Raw genomic sequence first — 25,482 nt, forward strand, 5'->3', positions numbered from 1 at the left:
CCACCTTTGCATTCCAGTTGCCGCCATCTGTTTAAGACCTTGTGTTCTAACTCTCAAGAGCAGTGATGATGCTGAGCGATAACAGGGGGCTGGTTTCCATGTTTGCCAGGCTCTTTTCTCTGTGATTCCATTTCACCATTACGGTCCGGTGAGATAGGCACGCTTGGGATCCCGTTTTGCAGATAGAGAACCTTGGGGTGGCTCAGCACAGATTTGAGCCCCGTTCCTTCTGATCCCAAACGTGATCTGTATACCATATTGCCTGCCCCTAGACCTTCCATGGAAATATTCTACTTGTCTTTCTCTGCCGCCCACTTATAGTCCCACCCACATAAGTTTTCCAATAGCACTCCCTTTGCCTGTCATTCTGCTCAGAAACCTTTGGTGGCTCCCATTCTCACATAACAGTCAGCTTTTCTTTTGCTTTTTTCGGGGCCACACTTTCAGCATATGGAGGTTCCCAGGCTAGGGGTGGAATCAGAGCTGCAGCCTCTGGTCTATACCACAGGCATGGCAACACAGGATCGGAGCCTCCTCTGCAACCTACATACCCTGCCACTTATGGCAACGATAGATCCTTAACCCCCTAAGCGAGGCCAGGGATTTGAACGCACATCCTCATGGATACTAGTCACCACTGAGCCACAATGGGAACTTCCCCAGAGTCAGTTTTAATCCACGCTTTCCTGTTCCCTTCAGGAACCATGCTGAAATCCTCCCCGCTCTTTCACTACCACCCATCTAGTTCTTAGCCTTCAGGGATTGATCCACTTGAGTATTGCTTCACACAGGTCTGCTTGCTCAAGCCCTCACTGACAGTCTTCTCTAAGCTCCTAATGCTTGCACTTGGCCCACTGATATTCCTTATTTATATTCAGGACTTAGTCCGTCTTATTGGAGTCACAAGCCCTTTAATCACCTGTGTAAGAGCCCACATTCATTGTTCATGGGTGATGCCCAGCCCGGCTGGTAAGACCATGAAGGTCAGTGAGCTGCACACACACACTCTTCTCGGTCCTTCTCAGCCTTTCCCTCTCTTGAACCTACCCCTATGCCTTCAAGCAGCTGGCAGCATTCAAAGCAGGAGAATGTGGAGTTCCCGTTGTGGCTCAGTGGTTAATGAATCCGACTAGGAACCATGAGGTTGAGGGTTCGATCCTTGGCCTTACTCAGTGGGTTAAGGATCCATCATTGCCATGACCTGTGGTATAGGTTGCAGACGTGGCTCAGATCCTGCCTTGCTGTGGCTCTGGTGTAGCCCGTGGCTCCAGCTCCGATTCAACCCCTAGCCTGGGAACCTCCATGTGCCTCGGGAGTGGCCCAAGAAATGGCAAAAAGAAAAAAAAATAAAATAAAGGGCAGAAGAATGATGACCTAGTTGCTTCTTTTCCCCCCCCCCCCTCTTTTCCTTTTTAGAGTCACACCCACAGCATATGGAGGTTCCCAGGCTAGGGGTCAAATCGAAGCTACAGCTGCTGGCCTGTGCCACAGCCACAGCAATGCCAGATCCAAGCTGCATCTGCAACCTACACCACAGCTCACGGCAACACCGGATCCTTAACCCACTGAGCAAGGCTAGGGATCGAACCCACAACCTGGTGGTTCCTAGTCAGATTCATTTCCTCTGCACCAGGACGGGAATGCCAACCTGGTTGCTTCTTAATCTAAAAGGGGATGCCACAGCATTCTCCTGTTGACTGATGCCTCACTTTCAACTCTCCTATTAGGTGTTTGAGTTGTTTCATTGCATTCACGCTGGAGAAGCGGGTGAGCGTCTCTCTGCTTGGCAAGATTAGAAAGCATGCCCTCTGCTTAGGCAGTCAGATGCCAGGCCTTTATGACCAGAATCCTAACTGTCTCTCTTCTGCTGCTTTGTCGGCCCACCAGGAATGAGGGTAGAGTGGCTGTGTTGTGGACAATAGCCCGGGTAAGGGAACTCACTGCAGATCACGTCCAGCTCTGCGCAGCTTGGGGAGGGAGACAGAGAGGGTCCCTCCGGATCCCTCAGCAAGGCTGATGGGGAAGGCTCTCAGGAGGTCACAGAGATGGGAAAGAAGGCACACGTCTTCTGGGTTCAGGTATCAGAAGGGCCATTGACCACCCCGCCACAGGGAAGAGATGAAGGGGCATTTGGAGTGTTCTGCCTCCATCCTGAGACAGATTGGTCCTATGTCCCTTCCCAGCAAATAACTTGCTCACGGTGAAGTGCCTGTGTCTTTGGAGAGCAAACGACGCTCTGTGAAGTGAGAGCATGATTTCCAAACAACGTGAGAACATAACCAAGAGACCGTTTCATGGCACCCTGAGGTGTTCAGCATCTGGAAGGGAACGAGCCTGCGTGTGGGAGTGATGCCAGCAAGGAAGCCCCCTATGTCATTGCTCCTCCACCAGTGGCCTCCACACCAGCAAAATAGGCATCAGCAAGAAGAACATCTTAGAAATGCAAATTCTCCACCCCGCCTCCCCAGCCCAGACCTACTGACTTCAGATACTGGCCTGGGGTGGGGGCGGGGGAAGAGCACTGTTCCAGGGGGCTTCCTCTCGTCACATAGCATCCTTTGCTCCCCAAAGCAGTGAGCCCATTGAAGGCAGGAACTCAGTCTCCTGCCTCTCAGGTCATTCCCACGTCTTCTCTCTCCCGCCCCTGCAAGCTCCCACTGTAGGACCTGCAGGCAGATGCAGTGATCTAGGAGCACTGAGGTTGATGGCAGCCCTGGAGAGTGGCCATTTCCTCATCTGGAAAGTGGGTTAATAATGCCACCTGCACCGTGACCTCCAGATATAACATTAGTTCAAATTTGAAAAAGAAAAAAAAAAAAAAAACAGGGTACAGACCAGTGCATGTAACTTGCTCCCATTTGTATTTTTGGAGGTAGACATATAAATAGCCACACTTGTGTGTGCTTAGTAATTTCTTTCAGGGATGTTGTAAACAGTAAATAACTTTACATAAAGCCCTGAACACCCAGTTCCCGGCACAGAGAAAGCACTCTGCTGATGTTAGCCTTCGTTCTCCATACTAAGGGGTTGTGGAATTTATTCATTCATGTGTTTTTTTCACTTATGGATTAACAAATGGGACATCCTGCTGTCCTAAGCCAGCCAGGCAGACATGAGCAAGTCATCTCTCAGCTAGTCTCGCTAGGCTGGTAAGAGAGTAAAACTTGTTTGTCAAGGTCACTCTCGGTCTTGATGGTAAACACTGGCCTCCACGTGGCTGGACCCTTGTGGGGGTAGGGGTGGGGGTGGGCCCTGCCCCTCTGCAGTGCACATCAGAGAGCTATTGCCATGGCCCCCTTCAGTGGCTGCAAACCTGTGTGGGGCACAGTTGGGGGTGCAAAGCAGTACTGCCCCGAGAATCTGGGCATCACACAAGTGGCTGGCCCCTGCTGCAGGTGGACTTCAGAGTCCCAGAAACTGGCCCGAGTCAAGTGCATCGGAGTCCCGGGGACTCCACCCCAGCTTCTCAGAGCTGTAAAGGGAACCAGGCAGGTGGGTAACTACCTTTGCGTTGGAACAGGCAATATTTTTCAGGATACCTGTGGGAAGGAGCCAGCAGGGTGTATCCCGTTTCTAAGAAAACAAACCCTGAGCACATTAATACCCCTGGGTGCTAGGTTCACACTGGCTGATGTGTTGTACTGGTTGCTATGTCGCATGTCTTAATCTAACCCAGGTATTTATGGAGGACCCATTCTCTGCCTTAGTCAATCTGAGAGAGAAGATGGCATGGATAACTCACCTGCCTGGTTAAGGGCGTGGCTTCGAAGTAGGAGAGATCTGGGTGCAAAGCCTCTTTCTACCACTTTCTATAGCTTTCTGATCTTGGGCAAATTATGTAAGCTTCCTGAGCATCAGTCTCAGTGGGTGTAAAAATTCCAACCTCTTAGAGCTGCAGACAGTATTAAGTGACCTGACATCTGCAGAGAAGACTTGATATAGTAGCTGGCACCTACTTAAGTAATGAATAAATGTACTTGCTATACTATTGTCATTGAGCTAAACTCCCCACCACTTAGGGGGAAGACAGTGTTCACACACACAAAGTCAGTTACATAACAAGAAGCATTAAATAACATACAATTAAGCTTTGAAATCATATTGTGAACCCCCCCCCTTGTAATGATCACTCACTTCAGAAAAAATAAACATAGGCACACACCGAATTTTGGATACAATTTTAGAGAATTCATTCACAGTCCCCCTGGCCTCCCTCTCTCGCACATGGGCCATCATTTAGGGGTCCTTGAACCCCTGAATTTTAAGTATATAATAGGAATTCGTAAAGAGAATTAATCGCTGTAAGCAAAAGTAATTAGGGAGACCTTCCTGGAAGAAGTAAAAATGTGACCTCACCAAAAAGGAGTGTGAGTTCAAAGAGGTCAAGAGAAGCAGGCAGAACTCGAGTGGAGATTTGCAGATGGCACTTGAAAGCACAGCCTACAAAGCCAAGGAATGGCATGGAGTGACAGCCCCCTGCCCCCGCAGCCGTATACATAGCAGGTTCTAGCTGGGCCTCTGGAAGCAGACCGCCTGGGCTCAAATCCCAGCCAAGCAGCTTGCTGGCTTTTTGACACTAGGTACCTACTTAACCTCTGTGTGCCTCCATTTCTTCATTTATAAAATGGGGATGAAAATACAGAGACTTTCTCACAGGGTGATTGTGAGAAGGCAGTAGGATAATGTATTGATGGTCCCTGGCAAATAGGCCAGTATCTGGCATACAGTAAGCTCTGTGCAGTAATAGGCTGCTTTTACGATTAGGATTTTTATTGTGGGGCAGAAATATTAGAGAGGATCTTGGCTGCAAATCCAAGTCCTTTGCACTTTTCCTAGGGGTACTGGGCAATCCCTGGAACTTTTTTGAGCCAGAGAGATATAAGCTAAAGATGGTACTTTATCTGAGCATATGATGCCCAGGCTGGATTGGAGAAAAATGAGAGATATGAGTGCTGTTACAAGGCTGGTACAGTAATCCTAACTTGTGGTGCTGGGGGCCAAGGCTAAGGGAAGATGGAAACTGGAAAATGGAGAAAAATCAAATGGGGGGGTGGGTGTTATAGAATGAATCAAGAGAATTTGGAAAATTCCAGCATCCAAGGTTGTACTGTCCAATGACACAGTCACTGTGACAGTTGAGCACTTGACATGTGGCTGGTCCCAATTAAGATGCGTTCTCAGTGTAAAATGCACACTGAATTTGAAAGATTAAGTACCGAGTTCCTATCGTGGCTCAGCGGCTATCGAATCCAACTAGCATCCATGAGGATGCAGGTTTGATCCCTGGCCTCTCTCAGTGGGTTAAGGAGCCAGCATTGCCATGAGCTGTGGTATAGGTCGCAGACACGGCTTGGAGCCCGCATTGCTGTGGCTGTGGTGGAGGCCGGTGGCTACAGATCTGATTGGACCCCTAGCCTGGGAACCTCCATATGCCATGGGTGCAGCCCTAAAAGAAAAAGACAAAAAACAAAAAACAAACAAAAAAAAAACAACTAAATACCAAAAACATAAACTATCTCAATTTTTTCTATCGATTTACATTTTCATTTTGATCATCTTGAGCTATATAAAATATATTAATTATGCCTGTACTCTTTTTCTCTTTTCTTCATGTAGCTACTAGAAATTTTAACCTCATGTATGTGGCTCACATTTCTATTGGACAGAGCTTGGTTTTAGGAATTGGAAGGAGGGGTGGGGCAAAAGGATGCCTCAGTGACCAGGACAACTGTGGTGTCACTCGTTAAGAAAGGGACATGAGAAGGGCTGGGGCTGGTAGCAGTGTTGCACTAGGTTTTAGGTGTCTTGTGTTTGAAGCAACTGTACAGAACTGGAGTATAAATCTAAATAGGCTTTTATTTAGATATTGGAATTAAGGTTAAGGGTCAAGGCTGCGTACACATGCGACATGAGCTGGTCTTAGCTCAAGTCCTTAAGGATAGAGCAGGTACCATTTGTGAGGGCCCGTGTGGGAGAGGCAGGTGCTGAGCAATTTACATATATTCTCTCATTTCCTCCTGGTACAGCCCTATTCAGGAGGTACTATTATTATCCCCTCCCAGTTTACAGAGGAGGGAACTGCAAGTCAGAGAAGTGAAGCAACTTAGGCAGACAGTGAGAAGCCAGGATTCAACAGTATCTGCCTGGGAAAGCTCTTATTCACTCTGCTCCCCCAGGCCTCCAGGACTGAGCCCCTGCGCAAACCAAGTTGGAAGCAGCATCGAGAGCTGTAGAAAGGAATAGCCCCAGATGGGAAAGAACAGTGGGGGCTGAGCATCACAGAAGCCAGGGAGGAGGCATGTTCCAGAAGGAAGGAGCTATGAGGAAAACAAATGCAGACTCGAGTTACAGAGAAGCATGTTCGAGGATAAGAACTATTGCAAACTGAAGAGGAAGATGGGTTCATCGTGGAGGTCAAGGTCGTTGAGAAGGCGTTCGAATTTTCCAGGGCTTGGTCACAGCTTTGCCACGTTAAGCATAGGTAGGAAGTGGCATTCTTTCAAATGGACCTAAGACCCAGGCAGAAATAAACACGAGTAGAACCAAGAGGCAGAGATGCTGATAAGCATCACAGGTGTTTCGCAGGAGGCCCTGAGAAACACCTAGGAATCTCGTCAATACAGATGCTTGGACCCTACCCCAGACATACTGAATCAGGTTTTTTTGTTTGGTTGTTTGTTTTAACCAGTACCCCAGGTGTTCTAGAGATACAGTGAAGTTAGGAACCAGCTGCTCAGGCTCTGCGGCTCTCTCCTCTGGATTTATGGCCCAGGTTGTGTTCATTCTCATGGCTCCCTGCCAGCCTCACTAGGGCCCAGGAGGAGGATGGGACCATCCTGTGCCTTTAGCAATAGCCCTACCTGGAATCTGGGGCAGGCGGCCTCTTAAATAAGAGCAACCAATAATTCTCCTTCGCTTAGGTCTTCTAAGCAAAGACCATCTATCCGGCCCCCATTGGAGGCCTTGTCTTCTTTTATCCCAGGGCTGCTGGCTGACGCCCGGCCCTGCTTTCTCCTCATCCTTTCCTTGTACCCTTGTGCAGAGGCATCTAGTACAGAATAGCAATGGAGAGGGGAAGACCCTGAGGATCAGGTGGCCCTGAGTCCCAGCTCTGCTATGTAAATCCAGGCGATCTTCGGCAAGGCTTGTTTAATCTCTCTGGGCTTCATCTGGAAAACAGAAATGATGAACATATTTACCTCTTAGAGGACTGGATGAAATTTGGAGTTTCCTTACCTGGCACACACGAAGCACCCCATAAACGGTAGTTTTCTGAATGTTAATCACCATCGCAAAAACACTGGAGCCAGTAACCCGGGTAATGGGGGCTCCCAACAGATTAAGGAAAGGAGAAGGCCAGTATGGTCCAGTTGTTGCCTGTGCAGCTGGAGGACAGGGCCATGCAATAATCGTGGAAGCTTATCCAAAATAATAGATCAAGAAGAAGTGACCTGGAGTTTCTGTGCAACACTCACCCTAGGCAAAGCCATTGCAATGCAGTGCTCAGTGACATCTCCAGGTTCTAGCTCTTCTTAGGAAAACACAATCGGTGACCTTTTGTTAAATACTTTGCATAAGCCTTGTCAGTGTTCTGAGCGTTCCAATGATCACAGCTTCCTGCTCTTTAAAGAAAAGTATAAAAACACCTACTTTGAGAGGATGAGCTCTGTTGAGGTCTTGAGAGACAGCTGTTCCCTTTCTTTTTCATCCTGCTGAGTCTGAGCCTTCATAAGTGTCTCTTAGAAAAGGAGTATCACTATCGCTTTGTTATCTCCCCCTCATCCCAAACCACTTTTGCCACTGCTCCATGCAGCCTTTCCTCATCGCTCCCTCTTATTGTCCATCCCCTTAGGCCAGCAACGTGTTCTTTTTGCTCTTTGTTCCCAGAACTGGACAGAAGCAGGGCAGGACATGCAGCCAGCCCGTCACAGGTTCAACCACCCTTGGCCTCCTTGCCTGCGAGCTCTGTTTGGGGAGGAGAATTCTGTGTCTTGGCTCTCCCTCTTTTTCACGTCTTAGGGTTTGGTGTGCTGGGCAGCGATGATAAGGAAATAAAAATCCTAGCTAATCTTTGTAAACCCTTTCTAATACAACAGATTAAACAATTCTGAGTCAGTCGGGGTTCAGGTAGAGCAAACCAAAAGCACTCTTGGGGACGTTAGAATGAGCTTCGATACAGGGGACTGGGTGCTTGCATAATCAATAGAAGGAATAGAGAAGCAGCAGCTGCCTCTGGATGGAGCCCCCAGGAGCAACATCTAGACATCACCACAGAACTGGGCCCCCCAAAAGCCTGCAGGAAGTAAAAAAGACTCTACCTCCAAATATAGTCACATTCTGAGTTATGGGGGAAGGGGGGAGGACTTCATACTTGTGAATGTTGGACAGGGCGGCGGTGGGGGGGAAACACAGGTTGCCTGATCACAGGAGGAGAGGCAGTTTTTTACTTTCCAACCTTGCAGTTCAGCAGGCACACCAGGTGGAGAAAAGAACTCCAGGGCCTGCCGTGCTCAGAGCACTTCCCATGGGCTGTGATCCCAGGAGGCAGCAGAGTGTTCTCTGGATTTCCCCCACTCCCCTGCGCGTTTATCTGATGCCCCTAACAGCCCTTTGAGCTAGAAAAGTATTATTATCCCCATCTTTCCCATGAGAAATTTGAGACTTAGATAGGTTACAAGTCCCTGGCAGGGCCCCAAAGGTAGGAAGGGGCCAGGGGCAGGGGTGAGCCCCCTGGCTAATCCTAGAGCATCCTAGCAACTAGGTCTCCAAGGCCCAGTGTAAAGGCCATGCCACGGGTTCCCAGCCAGGGCCTGGCAAATGTGCCACTACTCAGGGCCAGCCCACTTTTGTAAGATTGTTCTGATTTTCCCAGAAATTGTTCAAAGTGAAGTCTCTTCATTTTTCAAGGGATGACAATTACATTTAAAACACACACACACATTCTCTCCCTCTCTCCCTCCTTTCCACTTCTCACTATTGAATTAACCGTGCGTGGGGCCCAACCAAACATATCTGCTGTCTAGATCCAGCCTGCAGGCTCTGATGGAAAATAATAAGTGTTCATGAGAATAGAAAAACTGTGCTTGGAGTTCCTATTGTGGCTCAGCCAGTTAAGACTCTGACGTAGTATCCATGAGGATGCAGGTTCGATCCCTGGCCACACTCAGTGGGTTAAGGATCCAGCGCTGCCGTGAGCTGTGGCGTAGGTTGTAGCTGCAGCTTGGATCCTGCATTGCTGTGGCTGTGGTGTAGGGTGGCAGCAGCAGCTCCCATGTAGCCCCTAGCCTGGGAACTTCCATATGCTGCAGGCGAGGCCCTAAAAAGAAAACAAACAAAACAAAACCGTTCTTAGGGACCTGACTCTCCATGCCCTGCCCTCCTTCCAGGGCCCTATTAGTAGATGCAGCTACCTGATCGGATTACCAGGGATCTCTTCTTTGCTGTCTGAATTTCTCCCTTGTTTCCCATTGAATGTGTGCTTTCCGTCCTGTTAAGAAGCCTGGGCCCAGCACTGGGGAAACCTCTGTGTGTCACGGATGCATTAGCCTGGGTGCTTCGGTTGGTCCTCCCAGCAAGCCTGTGGGATAGGTTGCTGCCACCGTTGAGCAGATGAGGGGCAGGCAGAGAGCTGGGGTTAAGACGTGGCTAGTTGATGGAAGGATCCAGATCCAAGGGTAAGTGGAAGCTGGCTGACTTTTCACAGGCTGCTCTTTTATTACCTTCACAAGGGGTGTGTTTGCTCAGCATGTTGGCTTCACTCCAGCGGTTCAATTACTGGTCAGGCCATGAGGACTTGTGATTCAGATCCTGGGGCTTCCTGGTGCCTTCCTCCCAGAGTGTGCTCTGTGACACACTTTCCATCCCCACCCTCCCCTCCCTGCTCCAGGCCCCTCTAGACAAAGATGAAAATGCCCCACATTGCCCTAATGCGACATCTTGTTCCTAGGAATTTCTAGGAAGCTGAGGATTCGGATGAATAACAGCATTAAAATCAATGCAAAGTATCTGAATAGCTAAATACTATACATGCTTATGCAAATCTCTCAGCCACAAGTACCAAATGAAAACAGGGGCTGCAGAAGCAATAGGCAGGGCTTTATCAAACCTGGGGGTCTGCACAGGCAGGCCCAGGCCTGGGCCTTTCTGGGTGGGACAGAGCCCTGGCACTCAAAATGTCCAGATGCCAGCCTCAGTTCAAGCCTGGTAGCCACAGTAAGAACATTCTGGCTTAGCTTGTGGATATGAGAGGGGAGGCCTGTCCTTCAGGGCACTAGACAGACAAACAGCGGCTCTGCACGAGAAGGGGTGTTGCAGAAACACGAAGCCATGAGCAAGGCCACACCTCCAGGTCATGGAGTGTCGAGGTCACCCTTGATTGAGAGCCATGTTGTGGACAGTTTGGTGATGCCCTGAATGTTTATGGATCATATTAATTGGAATCGCATCCTTTCCTTGATAGAGTAGGAGGTGTGACTTCCAGGGTGGAGAGGTTTGTGGACTGGTTCAAGGCTGTGAGCTGGATTCACTTGGAGCAAGTTTTTTTCTAATTTTAGTTGCCTCCTCTCTAAAGCAAGGATGAAAAAGTAAAATGCCTTTCAGGTCAAGAGTGAAGCTTCACAGATGGATGCAGATGAAAGCACATGTGTGTTCTAAGAGTCCATACACATATCAGGTGGTGTTTGTCTTGGAAGCTATTCTTGGAGTAAGAATAAAGCCTGCTTTTTATCCAACTAGTAGCACAAACAAACAGCCAGACATCCCTGCCACTGAGGGAAGACCGAAGAAAACCCTCTGAGGATGCAGAGATGTTCAGAGATGTTTGCATCCCAGCCTCTGGGTCTGGTTCTGTCCCAGCCCAGCTGTTGAGCGATGCAAGGCAGCTGCAACTGGGAAGGAAGTCCCCAGCAAGACCTCCAGGGCCTGTAAACATGGCCCACCGCTCAGGCGTCAAACAGCCGTGACCCTGCTTGTGGACACGCAAGGCAACTCAGCCCAGCAGATTGAGTTCCTTGAGGAGGCTCCTTTAAGTTGAAACAATGTAATTTTGATTTGAGGTGTCCTAGGAAGCCTGTCTCCTTAAAAAATGATGTTCTTTTTTCGGTGGACCTGGGGTTTTCTCGAGGGTTCCCCAGTGGAAGGGAGCAGGAAGCACTCTGAGGGAGGGGGAGCAGGCTGTGGAGGAGCAGGTCAGGACACAGATGTCAGGAGTGGGGGAAGCTGAACAAGTGCTGAGCTGGCAAGCACGATCTGTGAACCGCTGGCTGTTTATAATCGTGACTATAAGACAGTCAGGAAGTAAGTCCTCCGTGTAGCAGATGCAAAGTTCCTCACCGATTTTAGGGGGATGGACCCAAGCACTTTATAAATAAAGCCCCATTGTGGACTCTTTGCTGACGGCCACATGGGTGGGAGCTGAGGCTGACCCAGTCCTGATACGTGTGTGAAATGTTCTGCAATTACAGGAAAACTTGCTCGGGCCTGGGACGCTTTATGCCCTGGAGCTTGAGAAGACGAAGAGAATGCTCGGCGTTATTTTCCTGCAGAGGGAACCTTCAGAAAGTCCTGAGGGTGCAGCCTGGAAACCACAGGCTGCTCAGAAAGGGTGTCACATTTGCATTCTGCAGACTGGGGGCCAGTCCTCAGGACCGGCGCCAGCTGGCCAGGGAACCCAGTTTGACGCGCCGCAGGGAACGAAGCAAGGACCCGTGCTGTGGGTTGGGGCACTTCACACTGTTCACAGCGAGTGCCTGCTGCCTTAGACCCATTTCAAAGGCTCTGTTAATAAGCGCTTGCCTGGGAGCACAGAACAGGCTGGGCCCGGCCACGGGGTGTGAGCCAAGTCATTGGGAGGAGACCCTAGGCCTCTCCTTTGGGTGGGGCAGGATGACTGAGGAATCTGAGGAAGAGGCAGTGCATTAGGAAGTGTGTTATAATCAGGTCTCCCAAAGCCTAGGACAAGGCAAGGCCACTGTGCCCTGCCACACAATGCCTCCTCCCAGTTTCCTGCACGGCTTGGGCTCCCTTATTTTAGGGCAATCCCCAGTGGGCTGTCACCAGCTATTCCATCCTGCCCTGACACTAGACAGTAGCAGGAGGCCTAGGTTCCATGCCTATAGCCCACCCAGACCAGTCCATCAAAACTCTTGACCGATGACCAGGAGGACAATGACAGATACACAGGGAATTCCCGTTCATTGTGCCAGGTGTGACTCCCCAGGACAAATATCCTAGCAGCTGCTGGGTGCAGAGTGCCTTGCTCCTATGCTAAACAGTACATGAGGATCAGTGAATTGAATCCTCAAAGACAGTAGTATCCCTCTACTATAAAAAAAAACACAGCATAAATGAGAAAACATGGGCTCACGGAGGTTGAGTAAGTGCCGGTGTCAACCAGCTAGCAAGTGGAAGAGGCGGGGTACAAACCAGGAACGTGAAGCTGGCTGATGAGGCTGGATTTCAAAGTTCTGCATGCAGTTCAAAGCACCGTGTTATTGGTGCATTTGACCCACATGCCTCTGACCTCAGAGGGTCCAAGTCCTTGAACTCAGCCCTCAGGAGCATTCCAAGCGCTGTAGACCTCTGATGGACTCTGTTGGAGCCCTTGGGTTACCGTTTTCTGCAGCCTTGTCTGCAGCTATGCTCTGTGCAGCCTCAGCCCGTCCAGCAGGTTGAGTCAGCCTGGGGTTGCTGCCGGCGCCACGGTGCCCTGACTTTGCTGCGCCACGGCGCCCTGACTTTGCTGCGCCCCGGCATAGCACCAGGGTGGCACACCTACTGTCCACCTGCTCTGAGTCATAAAACTGCCACGCTGCTGCCAGGCCTGCCAGCTCTGTGATTTCTTCTAGTGCCATCACTTAGCCATATATGGCAGGGGCACCAGGCAGTGCTCTTCCTCGGCCCGCCTTCCCCTTGGACTGTGCCATTGGACAACTAGACAGGTCGAAGCTCAAGGTCCACGATGTTTCCTTTGCTGTTCACCAGGTGGCTGGGGAGAGGGAGGCAAAAGGCAGCCTAGAATCCAAGGGCTCAGGCCCGAGAGAAGAGTCAGCCCAGGAACATGGGTGGGATTAGCAAGCGCCCTGGCTGCCAGGATGAGGCCAGAGAGAGGCCAAAGGCGGGGACTGATAAAGTTTCACTAAATATTTCAGGCTCGAGGCGCTATCCCATTTGACATTTGCTGTGGCTCTGTCATTGAGAGTCTTTCAGCTGAAAGGGTCCCACTTTTTCTGGCATAAAGACACCCTTATCTGCCCAACTAACATTCTGCAAACGATTGCAGGTCTTGATAGCACCTCAGAATGCACCCTTTGTGCAAAGGTCTCCAGAAGCACTCTTTGGCTGTTCTCTGGTGCCAGGACTTGCATCGGTGTAATAGTTGGGTAAGCGAGCCAAGACGAAGTGCAGTCACAGCTCCTCTTAACATACAGGGCGGTCCTGTTAACCTGCACACGGGACACAGCCTCCAGTTGCACGTGCTCCTGTGTGCCGGAGGCCTCCTAAGTACCACAGCCGTTTGTGTGTGTTTATTTCCCCTAAGAAAATCCTAGGAAAGGCAACTTTATGCTGTATGTGGGGGTGCGTGGATGGAACCACAAGTACGGGGTTTCTGCAGAAAAGTGCTCAAAAGGATTGCAGGCTTCGAGACCCAGGCCAGCCCTCCAGTTGCTGAGGGGCTTTGTAGGAACTGCCTCCCAGAGGCTGTGGCGACTGGCAATGCATCCTTTTCCCCTCAAGTAACACAAAGCATGATGAAGGTTGAAACAGCTTAAAGATGACTGTTCTTCACCCTGAAAAAAATTTGTTTTTCTTCGTATTTCAGGTGAAAACCCTCAGCGAAGATGTCAAGCAAAACAGCCAGCACCAACAACATCGCGCAGGCAAGGAGGACGGTGCAGCAGTTGAGGATGGAAGCTTCCATTGAAAGAATAAAGGTAGGAGCCTCCAGTGGATCCGACACGTTTTCAGACCAGCTCCCTCTGCTCGCCCACGGCGAGGCCCCATTTCAGAGAAGGTGGTGGGTGCCCTTTAGTTCAGCCAAATGCCAGGATTCTCCTTGAGCAAGAGTCTTAAACTTTGATTTCTAATAGCACAAGCCCCACGGCAGAAGCTCGGCTGAGCCTGTCTGAGTTCGCCTCTGTTTGGACAGAAAACCTAAAACCCGTGACAGGATTTCTTGAGGACCTGCCTTCCCTGAATGCACATGGTCAAGCCCTCTGCTTGCCATGTTCTCCGTCTAGACGGGGGTTCCAGGTGGACTTTGTTAATACCCTGGTCATCCCTCTGGAATGTCTGAAGTGTTCTAGCATTATCAGTGCAGCCACGGCCCTAACAACATCACCCAGGCAAGGCAGATGGTGCAGCAACCAGGTCTCCCGTTTAGGAGACGGCCGCTCTTTGAGTGGGTGTGGAATTCTGTGACCACCTTCTGCACCCAGGGTGCCCATTGCCAGCCTTAGTTGAGATCTGGAAGAACCCAGAAGGCATTGGTAGGGTCACCTGACTTGGAAGGCTTTTCCCCCCAAATCCCAAGAGACAGCGAGGCAGCAATGTTGGAATACCTTGGAATGTTGTGAGTCATGCTGTTTCCTCGATACCGAAGCAGTCACCTGATAAATTCCTCTGGGCCGGGAGATAGTCACCTTGTCTTCAAAACAGGAGGCTTCCCGCGCTCTATCTGTCAAGGGCTTGGCGGCCCCGAGCCCCTGGCCCAAGGACCATGATCCGATTGTTCTGAGGGTCTCCTACCCAGACTGCTGACCAGGACATGGCATGTCCATTTTTAACGCATGCCTGTTCCCACGCTGCTTTTGTCCCTCTTTTTATCTCCCCAAGCCAAGTCTTGCAAGTCCCCTAGACCTTGGCTCTTGTTCTTTCAGAGTTTTGGCTCCGAGACCATAATTTGGTTCTAACTCTGTTGCTGCATTCTGATCAATTTTTTATTCCACAGAAACCAAGATACAGCCTGCCTTTGAATCACAGGTGCTTGGCTTCTTCCCCTCCCCTGATTTTTTTATTTTTGAAAAATGTCAAACCTCTGGAAGAGCTATAACAACAAACTCCCACCTACTCTTTACCAAGATTCACCATTTGTTAGTCTTTTCCCACATTTCCTGTCTCTGTCTCTACACACATACTCGTGTAATTTTTTCTTGAAACTACTCAAAAGTGATTTCCAGGCATTATGACTCATTACCCTGCTACTTCACCGAGAACATTCTGCCAGCTAACCACAGTACAATTGGCACACTGAGCATCAGCTGCTAATGGTATGTAACACACAGTCCAGCTCTGAAGCATCCCGGTCACTCACTTTGCAGAATGGCCTGCTCTTTAGATGGGATGGTTTGCCCACAGTCAGAATCTGGCTAGATGTTTTGGTGGGAGTACTAGCTAGCTGGCGGTATGTGTTCCACACTCACCCTGGGAGACAGCTGATGTCAGTTTGATCACTTGGTAAAGGAGGACCTTATCAGAAATGTCCATTTAAAGTACCTTTTCCTTTTGTTTGGGCGCAGGGGTGGGCATGGTACACAGCGGCTTCACCTGGGACCTTTGTTCCCAGAACAGGGACTGAACCGGGACCAAGGCAGTGAAAGCACTGAGTCCTAACCATCATACCACCAGGGAACTCCCCACCTTTTCCCTTTTAAAGTAGCAGGTAATCTGGGAGTGATACTTCGAGACACTGGTTAGCCTGTTCCCCAAGTCTTCCACCCAATGGGTGAGTATTCAGATAGCTTTAAAGCTTGCAGATAAAGTATTTTCTTTGTTTTCTTTGACTTGCCTACATACCAGGTTTCCAAGGCATCAGCGGACCTCATGTCCTACTGCGAGGAACATGCCAGAAATGACCCTCTGCTGATGGGGATACCAACTTCAGAAAACCCTTTCAAGGATAAGAAAACCTGCATCATCTTATAGAGGAGAAGTCAAGCAGTCCCGCCCCACGTCCCAACAAAGCAAATTGTGAGCAGCTCCTTAAAAAGATTTACCTTCGGCTTATTTGGTAACCACTGCTAATCACTAAAATGCTCTTAGCTTGGAATCATCGACTCTGAAGTCTTTATTTTCCAAGTTGTCCTTGCTCTAAAATACCCTTTACTGAATTAATACAAAATAGCAGTCTCGTTTTCCCTTTGGTAACTAGTGTGTCATATGGGGTGACTGCTGAAGGAAAGTTGATCTGGCCTTTTCAAAAACACCATTAAAATATATGAGTGATCCAGTTAAGACCCCAATTACCTGAGCATTCGTCTAGATTAAAATGCCAAGACAACTTAAGGCCTAAAACCTTTCTATCATCGTGTGTTCTTAATAGGGTTGTGCCAATCTGTACAGTATACATGGGTGAGGAGTGTTGTGTATATATATTTGTGTGTTTGTATATACACATCTCAAAGCTTATTTCCGTACTGAAATGTCTCTCTCTCCATACCATCTGTTCCTCAGCTCCAAAGCTATACCTTGATCGTGAGCTGTGTGTCGGTGGAATTAAATTCTTTGCTTGTAGTAACTGTGCACAAAGTCAAGAACTCCCTTACGATTGTGTGCATTGTAATTGAGTAATGAAGTCATCTCTCTCCTCTTGAAATCTTGCTGACCTCCTAGGCTACAATAAACTGTGCCAATTAAAATGTTAAAACCTGAGCTAAAAGCCCTTTTATAATAGGAGGTATGAATTCACCAAGGGCTTTCAGGCTTCAGTGATCCTGAGTCTAGAAAAGGGGAGGAGGCCCTTGGGTGGTACCCAGGGCCCATAGTCTCGGGATCAGGGGTAGACACATCTGAAATTTCCACTCTCTAACCACGGGAACGAGACAGAGCAGCCTTGAGCCCGGCCGAGAGGGGAGCAGGAATGCGTGGAAACCAGCTGCTCTCTGTGATTTAGCTCACGTTCTCTGCCTCCCTGTATCTTTCCTCTGCTGCCAGAACGTCTGTCTTCAGAGGTCATCTTCACCTCCCCAAGTGGGTAGAAGGTGATGGGGCAGAAACACCCAATGAACGTAAAAGTATCAAGACACTTAGGCTCTTTTCACAAACTGGTAGCATCAGCCCCACCCTTACCTTTTCCACGCAACATCCAAGAGGATTGGATTCATTCAGTGGTTCACTACTTGGGTCCACGGGCTCCAGCAGCTGGTGTCGGGTTCCTTGATTTCCTCTGGGCATGAAGCCTGCCCCCACACATGCACAGCATTTGCAGCGGGGATCCCAAAAGAAGGCATCTCCTATGGCCAAGAGGCTATGTTAACTTTACCAGAGAGGAAGAGAGGGTCTTTATTTTCAATGCTCACTTACATTCCCAAACCGTACACTCAGCCTTTGATGTTAAGTCAGCGTCAGCTCGTTAAAAATAATGATGGATTAAAACCTTGTTCTCAAAAAGGAGTCAACCCCAAGAAGGAGTTATGTCCCATGGTTTTCCCTAGTTCTGGACAATCCAGCCCCGTGGCACAAGCCCCCTTCTCACATTTGGGCTTTGAGTATTAGGCTCATTGCAGGCAAATGCAACACTGGTTTTAAACTGCTCAAATATAGTCCGTATTTTTCCCAGTCACCTATCTACTCAGCATTGTGAACCACCCTGCCTCGTCCAAGACCATGTGAAAATCACACCACTGCCCGTACACACTTGTCACCTACCCTTTGGTTCTTCAATACGTCCAGTTTCCAAGGAAATCACAGGCACCTGTTGCAGAGAGAAAGGTTTGTTTTTTTTTTTCCCTCTTTCCAAAGGTGAGATCTGAAATGCGCATTAAAGTGACAACTTTACATTTAATGCTTCACGTAATGAGACATGCTTTTTAAAATATTTTTCTAGCAGTAGTTTTAGAACACTAATCTTATTTTCTCTCTGATTTTTACCATGTTTCCTTAAATATTTATAATGCAGCTTGTTACAAAATATTGTCGTGAAATTGCTTTTATTATACTGGTATGCACACATGTTTGGTAGCAAGCATAGTTTATCCTTTAGTCCTAAAACACGTTCTTTTACCTAACAGAAAATAAGTATGTTTTGCTATATATTTGTTAATATGCTTGTAGTGCTAAGGAGTGGACTTGAGGTCCCAGGAGAGTTCACTTTTATTTTTGCTGGCCAGATAGAGTAAAGGCTCTGAGCACGAGCAGCATGTAACGTCCTAACCAGGTATAGGTCACGTTCAAGCAAAGTGAAATGAAATCCTTTGATGCTGTAGCCAAGGGGGAAAAAATTGGAGTTAAATGTTGATTTACTTATAACTAGACGTCTATGTGAAAAAAATATAATATATATATATATATACACACATATATATATGATACACAGAAGTCACTTTTATTTATCAGGCTTTATTCTACTCATGAAGCCACAGTTAAACTGTTCTGCAGCAGCTGGTTTTTGATGCTGGTGGACACGTCCAGGATGTGTTATTTTTTTCCCACTACCACTGTAATGACACATGTAATCACTTTTGTACATGCAGCTTCTTGGCTTCATAGCTATGAAGCTATTGAAACATGTTCAATATCCTTAGTCTTTAATGCTGCTTTGGTTAAAAGTGATCTTTTTCTCTTCTGACATCTTCATTAGCTCATCATAATGCTGTCCATTTGAGGCCTCAGGCCCATAGCAAGATACGCTAAGCAGCATTCCATGACTCCAAAGTATTTTACAGAAACACTTTAAAAGAAAAATAGAGAAACCCTTTCTATATGAGGTGGTTCACAAACTAGAGGTTGTAGTTACTTTTTTTCCTAAAAAGAATCAGGTGTCTAACCTGTCCTTCCCGTACCAAAATGAAAAGGGCCATGTGTACCCTTTAAAGAAAAGACCTGATTTGCTCTTTATTTGCACTATTTTTGTACTTTACTCATCTTAAATCATCAGGAAAAAAAAAATCATACCCATGATTTAGTAATTTGGAGGCATAGGTTAACTGAAGTCGTGAAGGATGTGCCACACTTGCCCTTCAGATGCCTTCTTCTTGACCAATTTGCAGCTAAGATCGTGTCATCTGAGTGGTTACTCCCCATTTTGATAAGATGTATATAGACCCAAGAAGTGAATCACAGTACGTGTCAGTCCTTTTTCAATAAATATAATACCAGAGTGTTTATAACTTGTATTGACTTCTTTTATGGTAGAGCTGTTAATAGGGAAAAAAAAATACATTGAATCAAATAGAATTATCTGTATGTGAACATAGAGCACTTACCTAGAGCTGGGTGGCCTGGGTCATCATTGTCTAGCCAATCCTGTGTCCCTGTGCTGTGTGACTTTGGACAAGGCATGTCATCCCTCTGGGCCTCCATTTCACCATCTGTAAAACAAGGGGCTTAAAGTAGATAATGGCTGAGATCCTTCTGTTCCGTCCAACGGCCTACCCCCCCCTCTACTGGTCCTGCCAACATGTTGGTGCTATAAGCTGCTTCAAGTAGAAAATTGGTTTGTCTATTGTGTTGTGCTCATTTAATAGCTTAGGAAAGGCATTTTTGTTATATGGCTTGTTTTCTAGTTTTATGGACTTGATTACTGTAATAATGTCTTGTTTGTAGCCATGTAACTATAAACATGTAGTCTCTTGATGTCTCAGTAAATTTGCATTTGATATAATAGTTGATGGGATTGTTGTTTTATAACATTCTTTGGCTCCTCATCTGTCCAGCCTCTTATTAACCTAAACATTGTGATCATTGTTTGGAAATCTGTTCTGTGGAAAGAATAAAATCATTTACTTCACAGCTAACGTGTTCACAGATTTGAAAGACGTTTCATTAAAGCACCATTGCTCCCTTTACTGGGTCCGTGCCTCGTTGTGTCTTCCTACCTGTATTCCGCTCAGTAAATTAGTAGAAGACCAGTTTTCTCCCCCTTTTCCTGCATTCGTTCAGTTAACATTTTCTGAGCGTCTGCTGAGAGCCAGGTATAGAACTTAGGCTCTGAGGACCATCAAATGGCTAAGGCTCACAGCCTTGAGCAAGGAGGAGGGGACTGACAGATGTATAAACTCATAGCACTATGGGCGAACTGCCTGAACACAGTGGACACACATGCTGCAAGAGCCCAGGGGAAGGAGGCCACCTCCCTATCAGCAAAGTCTCAGAAGGTTTCCAAGGGAGGCCGTGTCTGAACCAGATCTTGACAGAAGAAACCCAGTATGCATTGGAATGAAGCCCTGGGACCAAATGACAGGAGAGGGAGAAATATGAACTCAAAGCTAGTGTTGAGAGCATCTCCCATACACTTATTTATCCTGCAGGCCACAGGAAGTTTGTGCAAGTTGTTAAGGAGTGACGTAACGATTCACTATGTATGGAAGGCTGTCTGCCATCCTGAGACCCAACTGTGACCATGGAAACAGATAACAAATGTAAAGGTCATCAGACTTGATGACTCATATTCACCAAGGTACCCTGCCTCCTGCCCGGTTCCTTCCTCCAGAGCTGGGATTCCCACAGAGGTGAAGGGAGGATTACGTCATCCCAAGAGGCAGGGGGTGGGGGATGGCAGGGAGCCAGCAAGGGCCTGATCATGGGCTGAGACAGCCCCTGCTTCCAAGAACCGGACTCCCATACTACAAAGGGTACGGGAGAAAGCCACTCAACACTTTCTGGGAAAGGACTGAAGACCTGAGACACCTTGGTCTTGAAAAATAGGAGCTAACAAGCACCTTCACTGGTTCAGACCAAATTCCCAGAAATTCCTGTGACTTTCAATGGAAGATGATTCTATTGTGGGGTGGTAGACAGAACTGGGTAGTGAGAAGGAGAAGGAGGAGCATAGTGAGGCTGAAAAGGGTAGATTAAGTAAGTGAACATGGCAGCTGAAATGGTACACATCCCTAATGGTATGAAGAAAGAACAGAAACCTGCTGGTAATGGAGGGAACTAAGCCTGGAGATGCCTGTCAAATCACCTGCCAGTTCTCCTGGACATGCGCTGTGATCAGCTTCTCATTGGCAAAGGGTCTGTTACACATTTACATATGGATGGTCAACATAAGCCTTATTTGGGGCTAGGTAGACAGTTCTGAGCCTTTCTCCTGCCTTCCCTCCCTACGCCTAGATCACCTGGGCTTACTGCTCTGTGCGGAACGTGCCCCACCATCAGCACTAGCCGTCTTTGCACAACCTAGCGTGACTATTGCCTTTAGCTTGTTTTCAGAGCGTGGCCCTGCTTGCGACTCTACCCCTTTGCCACGGTGAGCAGCAAATGACCTTTGCCTTCAGATGAGCCCTTCTGTTGCCCCAATGACAGTCTCCTTATCTGAGTCAATCACATCTACTAGAGGCCATTTAACTATAGACCAGCGCTAAGCAAACATGTGCAGTGGGTCTCAGGAACCCTTACCTCAACTACTTTTTTGGGGGAAGGTATATTTTATTTTATATTATGATTTTTTTAATTATAGCTGGTTTACAGTGTTTTGTCAATTTTCTACTGTACAGCATGGTAAGCCAGTAAACATACATGTATAGATTCTTTTTTCTCACCTTATCATGCTCCATCATAAGTGACTAAGATATAGTTCCCAGTGCCACACAGCAGGATCTTATTGCTTATCCTTTCCAAAGGCAATTATCAACTAATCTTTTAAGAAACCCATATATTCTCTGCACTGGAAGAAAATGCAATCCAAATAAATTCATCCTGAAATGCTAATGACTTAAGTATTCGTCTATGGAGGAAACAATGCTTTGGACAAAGGAGAAATTTAAAATAAAGTTTAAGGTATATTGAGAATGAATTTTACATGTGAAGAATTTTATATCCTACAAATTCTCCTAGATAATCTATTCAGTTATGAAAGCAAGTAATTGGAATGGTTGCAATATATAATGGTCAGATCTCAAATTTGGAAGTTAAATATGTGCAAGTTGCTACTTTTGGTCTCTAGATCCAACCATACCCCCACTTTACAGACACAGACACACACACACACACACACACACACACACACACTGCTTAATGATAGAAGTTAGCTTAATCCAGGAAAAGACCTGAAATCTGGTGCTGACATAGGACATTAACCATGTGACATCACAAGGACCCTGTGGATCTGTATATTGATATCCTGGGGCAGGCCTAAAGCAGTCATTCACTGAACAAGTTGTGATATAGCTTCCTTCTAAGGTAGATTTAAATAAAAATCCAGCCTATTTATAGTTCAAAAATGTGGGTCTATAATTGCACAGCTTGTACTTGAACATGGCAAAAATCATAAAGAAGCCTTACAGTCTATCAGAAGATGAGCATTTCTTTAGCTGCACAGCAAGAATCATCTACATGCAGCAGATCATTCCTACTTTTAACCTTGAGACATTTTTACATGGCCAATGCATTAGAATTGCTCTGTTCTACACAAACCCTTTTAGATCTGACATCGACGAAGTACATGTCATTATGAGCTGTACAACATGTCCATATTTATAGACATTCATATGAGGCTCTGAGGAAGGGAGGGGCCCAGCATTGACACTGGGCAGGGCACTCAGCATGTATCCTCCCAGTTAAGCCTCACAGCAACCCTTGAAAGGAAAGACTATTTAACTCTTTATAGGTGAGGAATTGAGACTCAGAGAAGTCAGGCAAGTTTTGCAGGATCCTACAACTAAAAGGTGCAGACCCTAATTCCATACACCTTGGTCACCTGGACGTACAGCCTATGGTCTGTCTTCATATTTGTAGCATGGTTGAAGGGGTGGGGGGAGATAAAAATAACTCGGGGAATTTTAAAAGTAATCAAGTAAGAAACAGAAATACCATACGACCCAGTCATTTCACTCCTGGGTATACATCTAAAAAAAATGAAAACACTAATTCAAAAAAATATTTGCATCCCAATATATATAGCAGCACTATTTACAATAACCAAGACATGGAAGCAATCTAAGTATCAATAGATGAACATACATAACACATGGAATACTCTTGTGTATGTACACAATAGAATACTACTTAGCCATAGAAAAGAATGAAATTTTGCCTTCTACAACAACACAGATTGACTTGGAGGGAATTATGCTAAGTGAAAGTCAGACAAAGAAAAATAACTGTATGATATCACTTATATGTAGAATCTAAAACTCATAAAAAGAAAATAACTAGTGAATGTAGCAAAAACAACACAGACAACAAACTAGTCATTACCAGTAGTGATAGTGGGAGAGGGGCAAAACAGGGGTAGGGGATTAAGACTAATACTATGTATAAAATAAATAAGTTACAAAGTACAGGGAATATAGTCAATAATTTATAATAGCTATAAGTGGGGTGTAATCTTTAAATATTGTGAATCACTATGTTGTATACCTAAAACAAATAATATTTGAGTTGATGTACAACAAATTTTTTTTTGTCTTTTTGTCTTTTGAGGGCCACACCCATGGCATATGGAGGTTCCCAGGGTAGGGGTCTAATCAGAGATATAGCTGCTGGCCTACGCCACAGCCACAGCAACACCAGATCTGAGCCACATCTGTGACCTACACCACAGCTCACAGCAACACCAGATCCTTAATCCACTGACCAAGGCCAGGGATTGAACCCACAACCTCATGGTTCCTAGTTGGATTCATTTCTGCTGCAACATGATGGGAACTCCCACAAAACTTTTTTTAATTAAAAAAAAATTTACATAAAATCAATCCAGTGAGATAAAGTGAGTAAATTAGTTCCTTAGTAATCAAGAATGTAATATCCAGGAACTTAAATAAGAATAAACAATGCTAGATTTAAAGAAGGATCAGAGGGACAGGAGTGGAAGCAACAAGTCTACTAGGAGGCTGCAGGAGATTTGAGGATGGTTTCAAAACTAGACTAAACAGAAGGGATTAAGATGATGGAGTTGAAGGACTGGAGTTCACCTTCTTTCATAAAAACAACAAAATTACAACCAACTACTGAACAACCTTCAACAAAAAATAGACTGGACACTATCAAAAAAAGATATCCTACTCTAGAAGACAAAGAGAAGGCCACACAGAGGCAGTATGAGGGGTGATTACACAATATAAGCAATCCCTCTGGGTAGGGTGGACCACAAACTAGAAAGTAACTATATCACAGAGGCTCACCCATGGGAATGAGTGAGGGTTCTGAGCCCCATATCAGGTTCCTGAGCCTGGGAATCTGGCATCAGGAGGAGGAACCCCCAGAACATTTGGAGTTGAGGGCCACCAGGGCTTCTGTGCAGGACCCCATGGGACTGGGGGAAATGGAGACTCCACTCTTGAAATGTACATATAAGCTTTCATGTGCTCTGGGTCCTAGGGCAAAGCAGAGGCTCCATAAGAATCTGGGTTAGACCTTCTTGTGGTTCTTGGTTGGACCTTCTTGTGGCTCATTGTGGGGGAAGGACATTGGAAGCAAAGGTCTCAGGAATAATCGTCAGCAAGAACTCCTCTAGAGGTGGCCATTTTAGAAAAATCTGGCCCTACCCATCAGGGTTGAGAAGCCCCAGGCCAAACAACAAACCAGTGGGAAGACAGCCCCACCCATCAGCAAACAAGCTGCCTAAAGACCCTCCAGAACACAGCCACCTCTAATCATACCCAGAGACAAAGCCCCACCGCCCAGAGCAATAAGAATCAGCTCCATCTACCAGTGGGCAGGCAATAGTCACTCCCATCAGGAAGCCAGCAGTAAGCCCCCATACCAACTTCAGCCACAAGGGGAGCAGACTTCAGATGCAAGAGAGGCTACAACCCTAAGTCTGCCTATAAATAATGAAAAGGAAGAGAATTATGACTCAGATAAGGGAACAAGAAAAAACACCAGAAAAACAGTTAAGTGTTTTTGGAGTGTTTTGGATCTGGAGATTACCAACCTCCATGAAAAAGACTTTAGATTAATGATAGCAAAGATGATTCAAGATCTTGGAAATAACTGATAAATTACAAGAAACACTGAGCAAAGAAACAGAAGATTTAAAGATTAAGCAAGCAGAGATGCAAAACATAATAACCAAAATAAAAAATTCAGTAGGAGGGGTAGCCCACCAGATCCTGGGGCAGAGCCTCCTTGCCTGCCTGCTTGCATCTCTCACAAGTGTCCTATCCTAATAAATCTATTTCTTGTCTATCAAAAAAAAAATTCACTAGGAGGAACCAACAGCAGACTACAGGAGGCAGAAGAACAAATAAGTGAGATGAGGTGGAAGACAGACTGGTGGAAATCACTGATGCAAAACAGAAAAAAGAGAAAAGACTGAAAAGAAATGAAGACAGTCTCAGAGAACTCTGGGACAATGTTAAACACACCAACATCCATAATATAGATGACAGAGGGAGAAGAGAGAGAAAGGGCCAGAGAAGATAATTGAAGAGATAATAGCCAAAAACTTCCCTAACATGGGAAAGGAATTATTCACTCAAATCCAGGAAGCACAACGAGTACCATATAAAATAAACCCAAGGAGAAATACACAGACATACATATTAATCATACTGACCAAAAGTAAAGACAAAGAGAAAATATTAAAAGCAGCTAGGGAAAAGA

At 46.6% G+C, this 25,482-nt stretch overlaps 1 protein-coding gene across 5 annotated transcripts in view; it reads left to right on the plus strand.

The window, feature by feature from the left end:
- The window catches only part of GNG12 (G protein subunit gamma 12), a 136,235-nt gene extending 116,449 nt beyond the window's left edge, over positions 1–19,786 (plus strand). For 4 of the 5 annotated variants that reach the window (XM_084958132.1, XM_084958135.1, XM_021093257.2 and 1 more), the window contains 2 exons: positions 13,820–13,931; positions 15,796–19,781. In XM_084958132.1, coding sequence (XP_084814258.1) covers positions 13,839–13,931; positions 15,796–15,921 — 219 coding nt within the window. In that variant the 5' untranslated portion in view covers positions 13,820–13,838 and the 3' untranslated portion in view covers positions 15,922–19,781. 5 annotated transcript variants of the gene reach the window in all.
- Positions 19,787–25,482: the final 5,696 nt, after the last annotated feature.

The sequence above is a fragment of the Sus scrofa genome, chromosome 6 (genome assembly GCF_054392235.1).
Source record: "Sus scrofa isolate SSC_HxYL_T2T_F1_AM1 chromosome 6, Sscrofa_HxYL_maternal_Yorkshire_Landrace_v2.0, whole genome shotgun sequence".
Lineage (NCBI taxonomy): Eukaryota > Metazoa > Chordata > Mammalia > Artiodactyla > Suidae > Sus > Sus scrofa.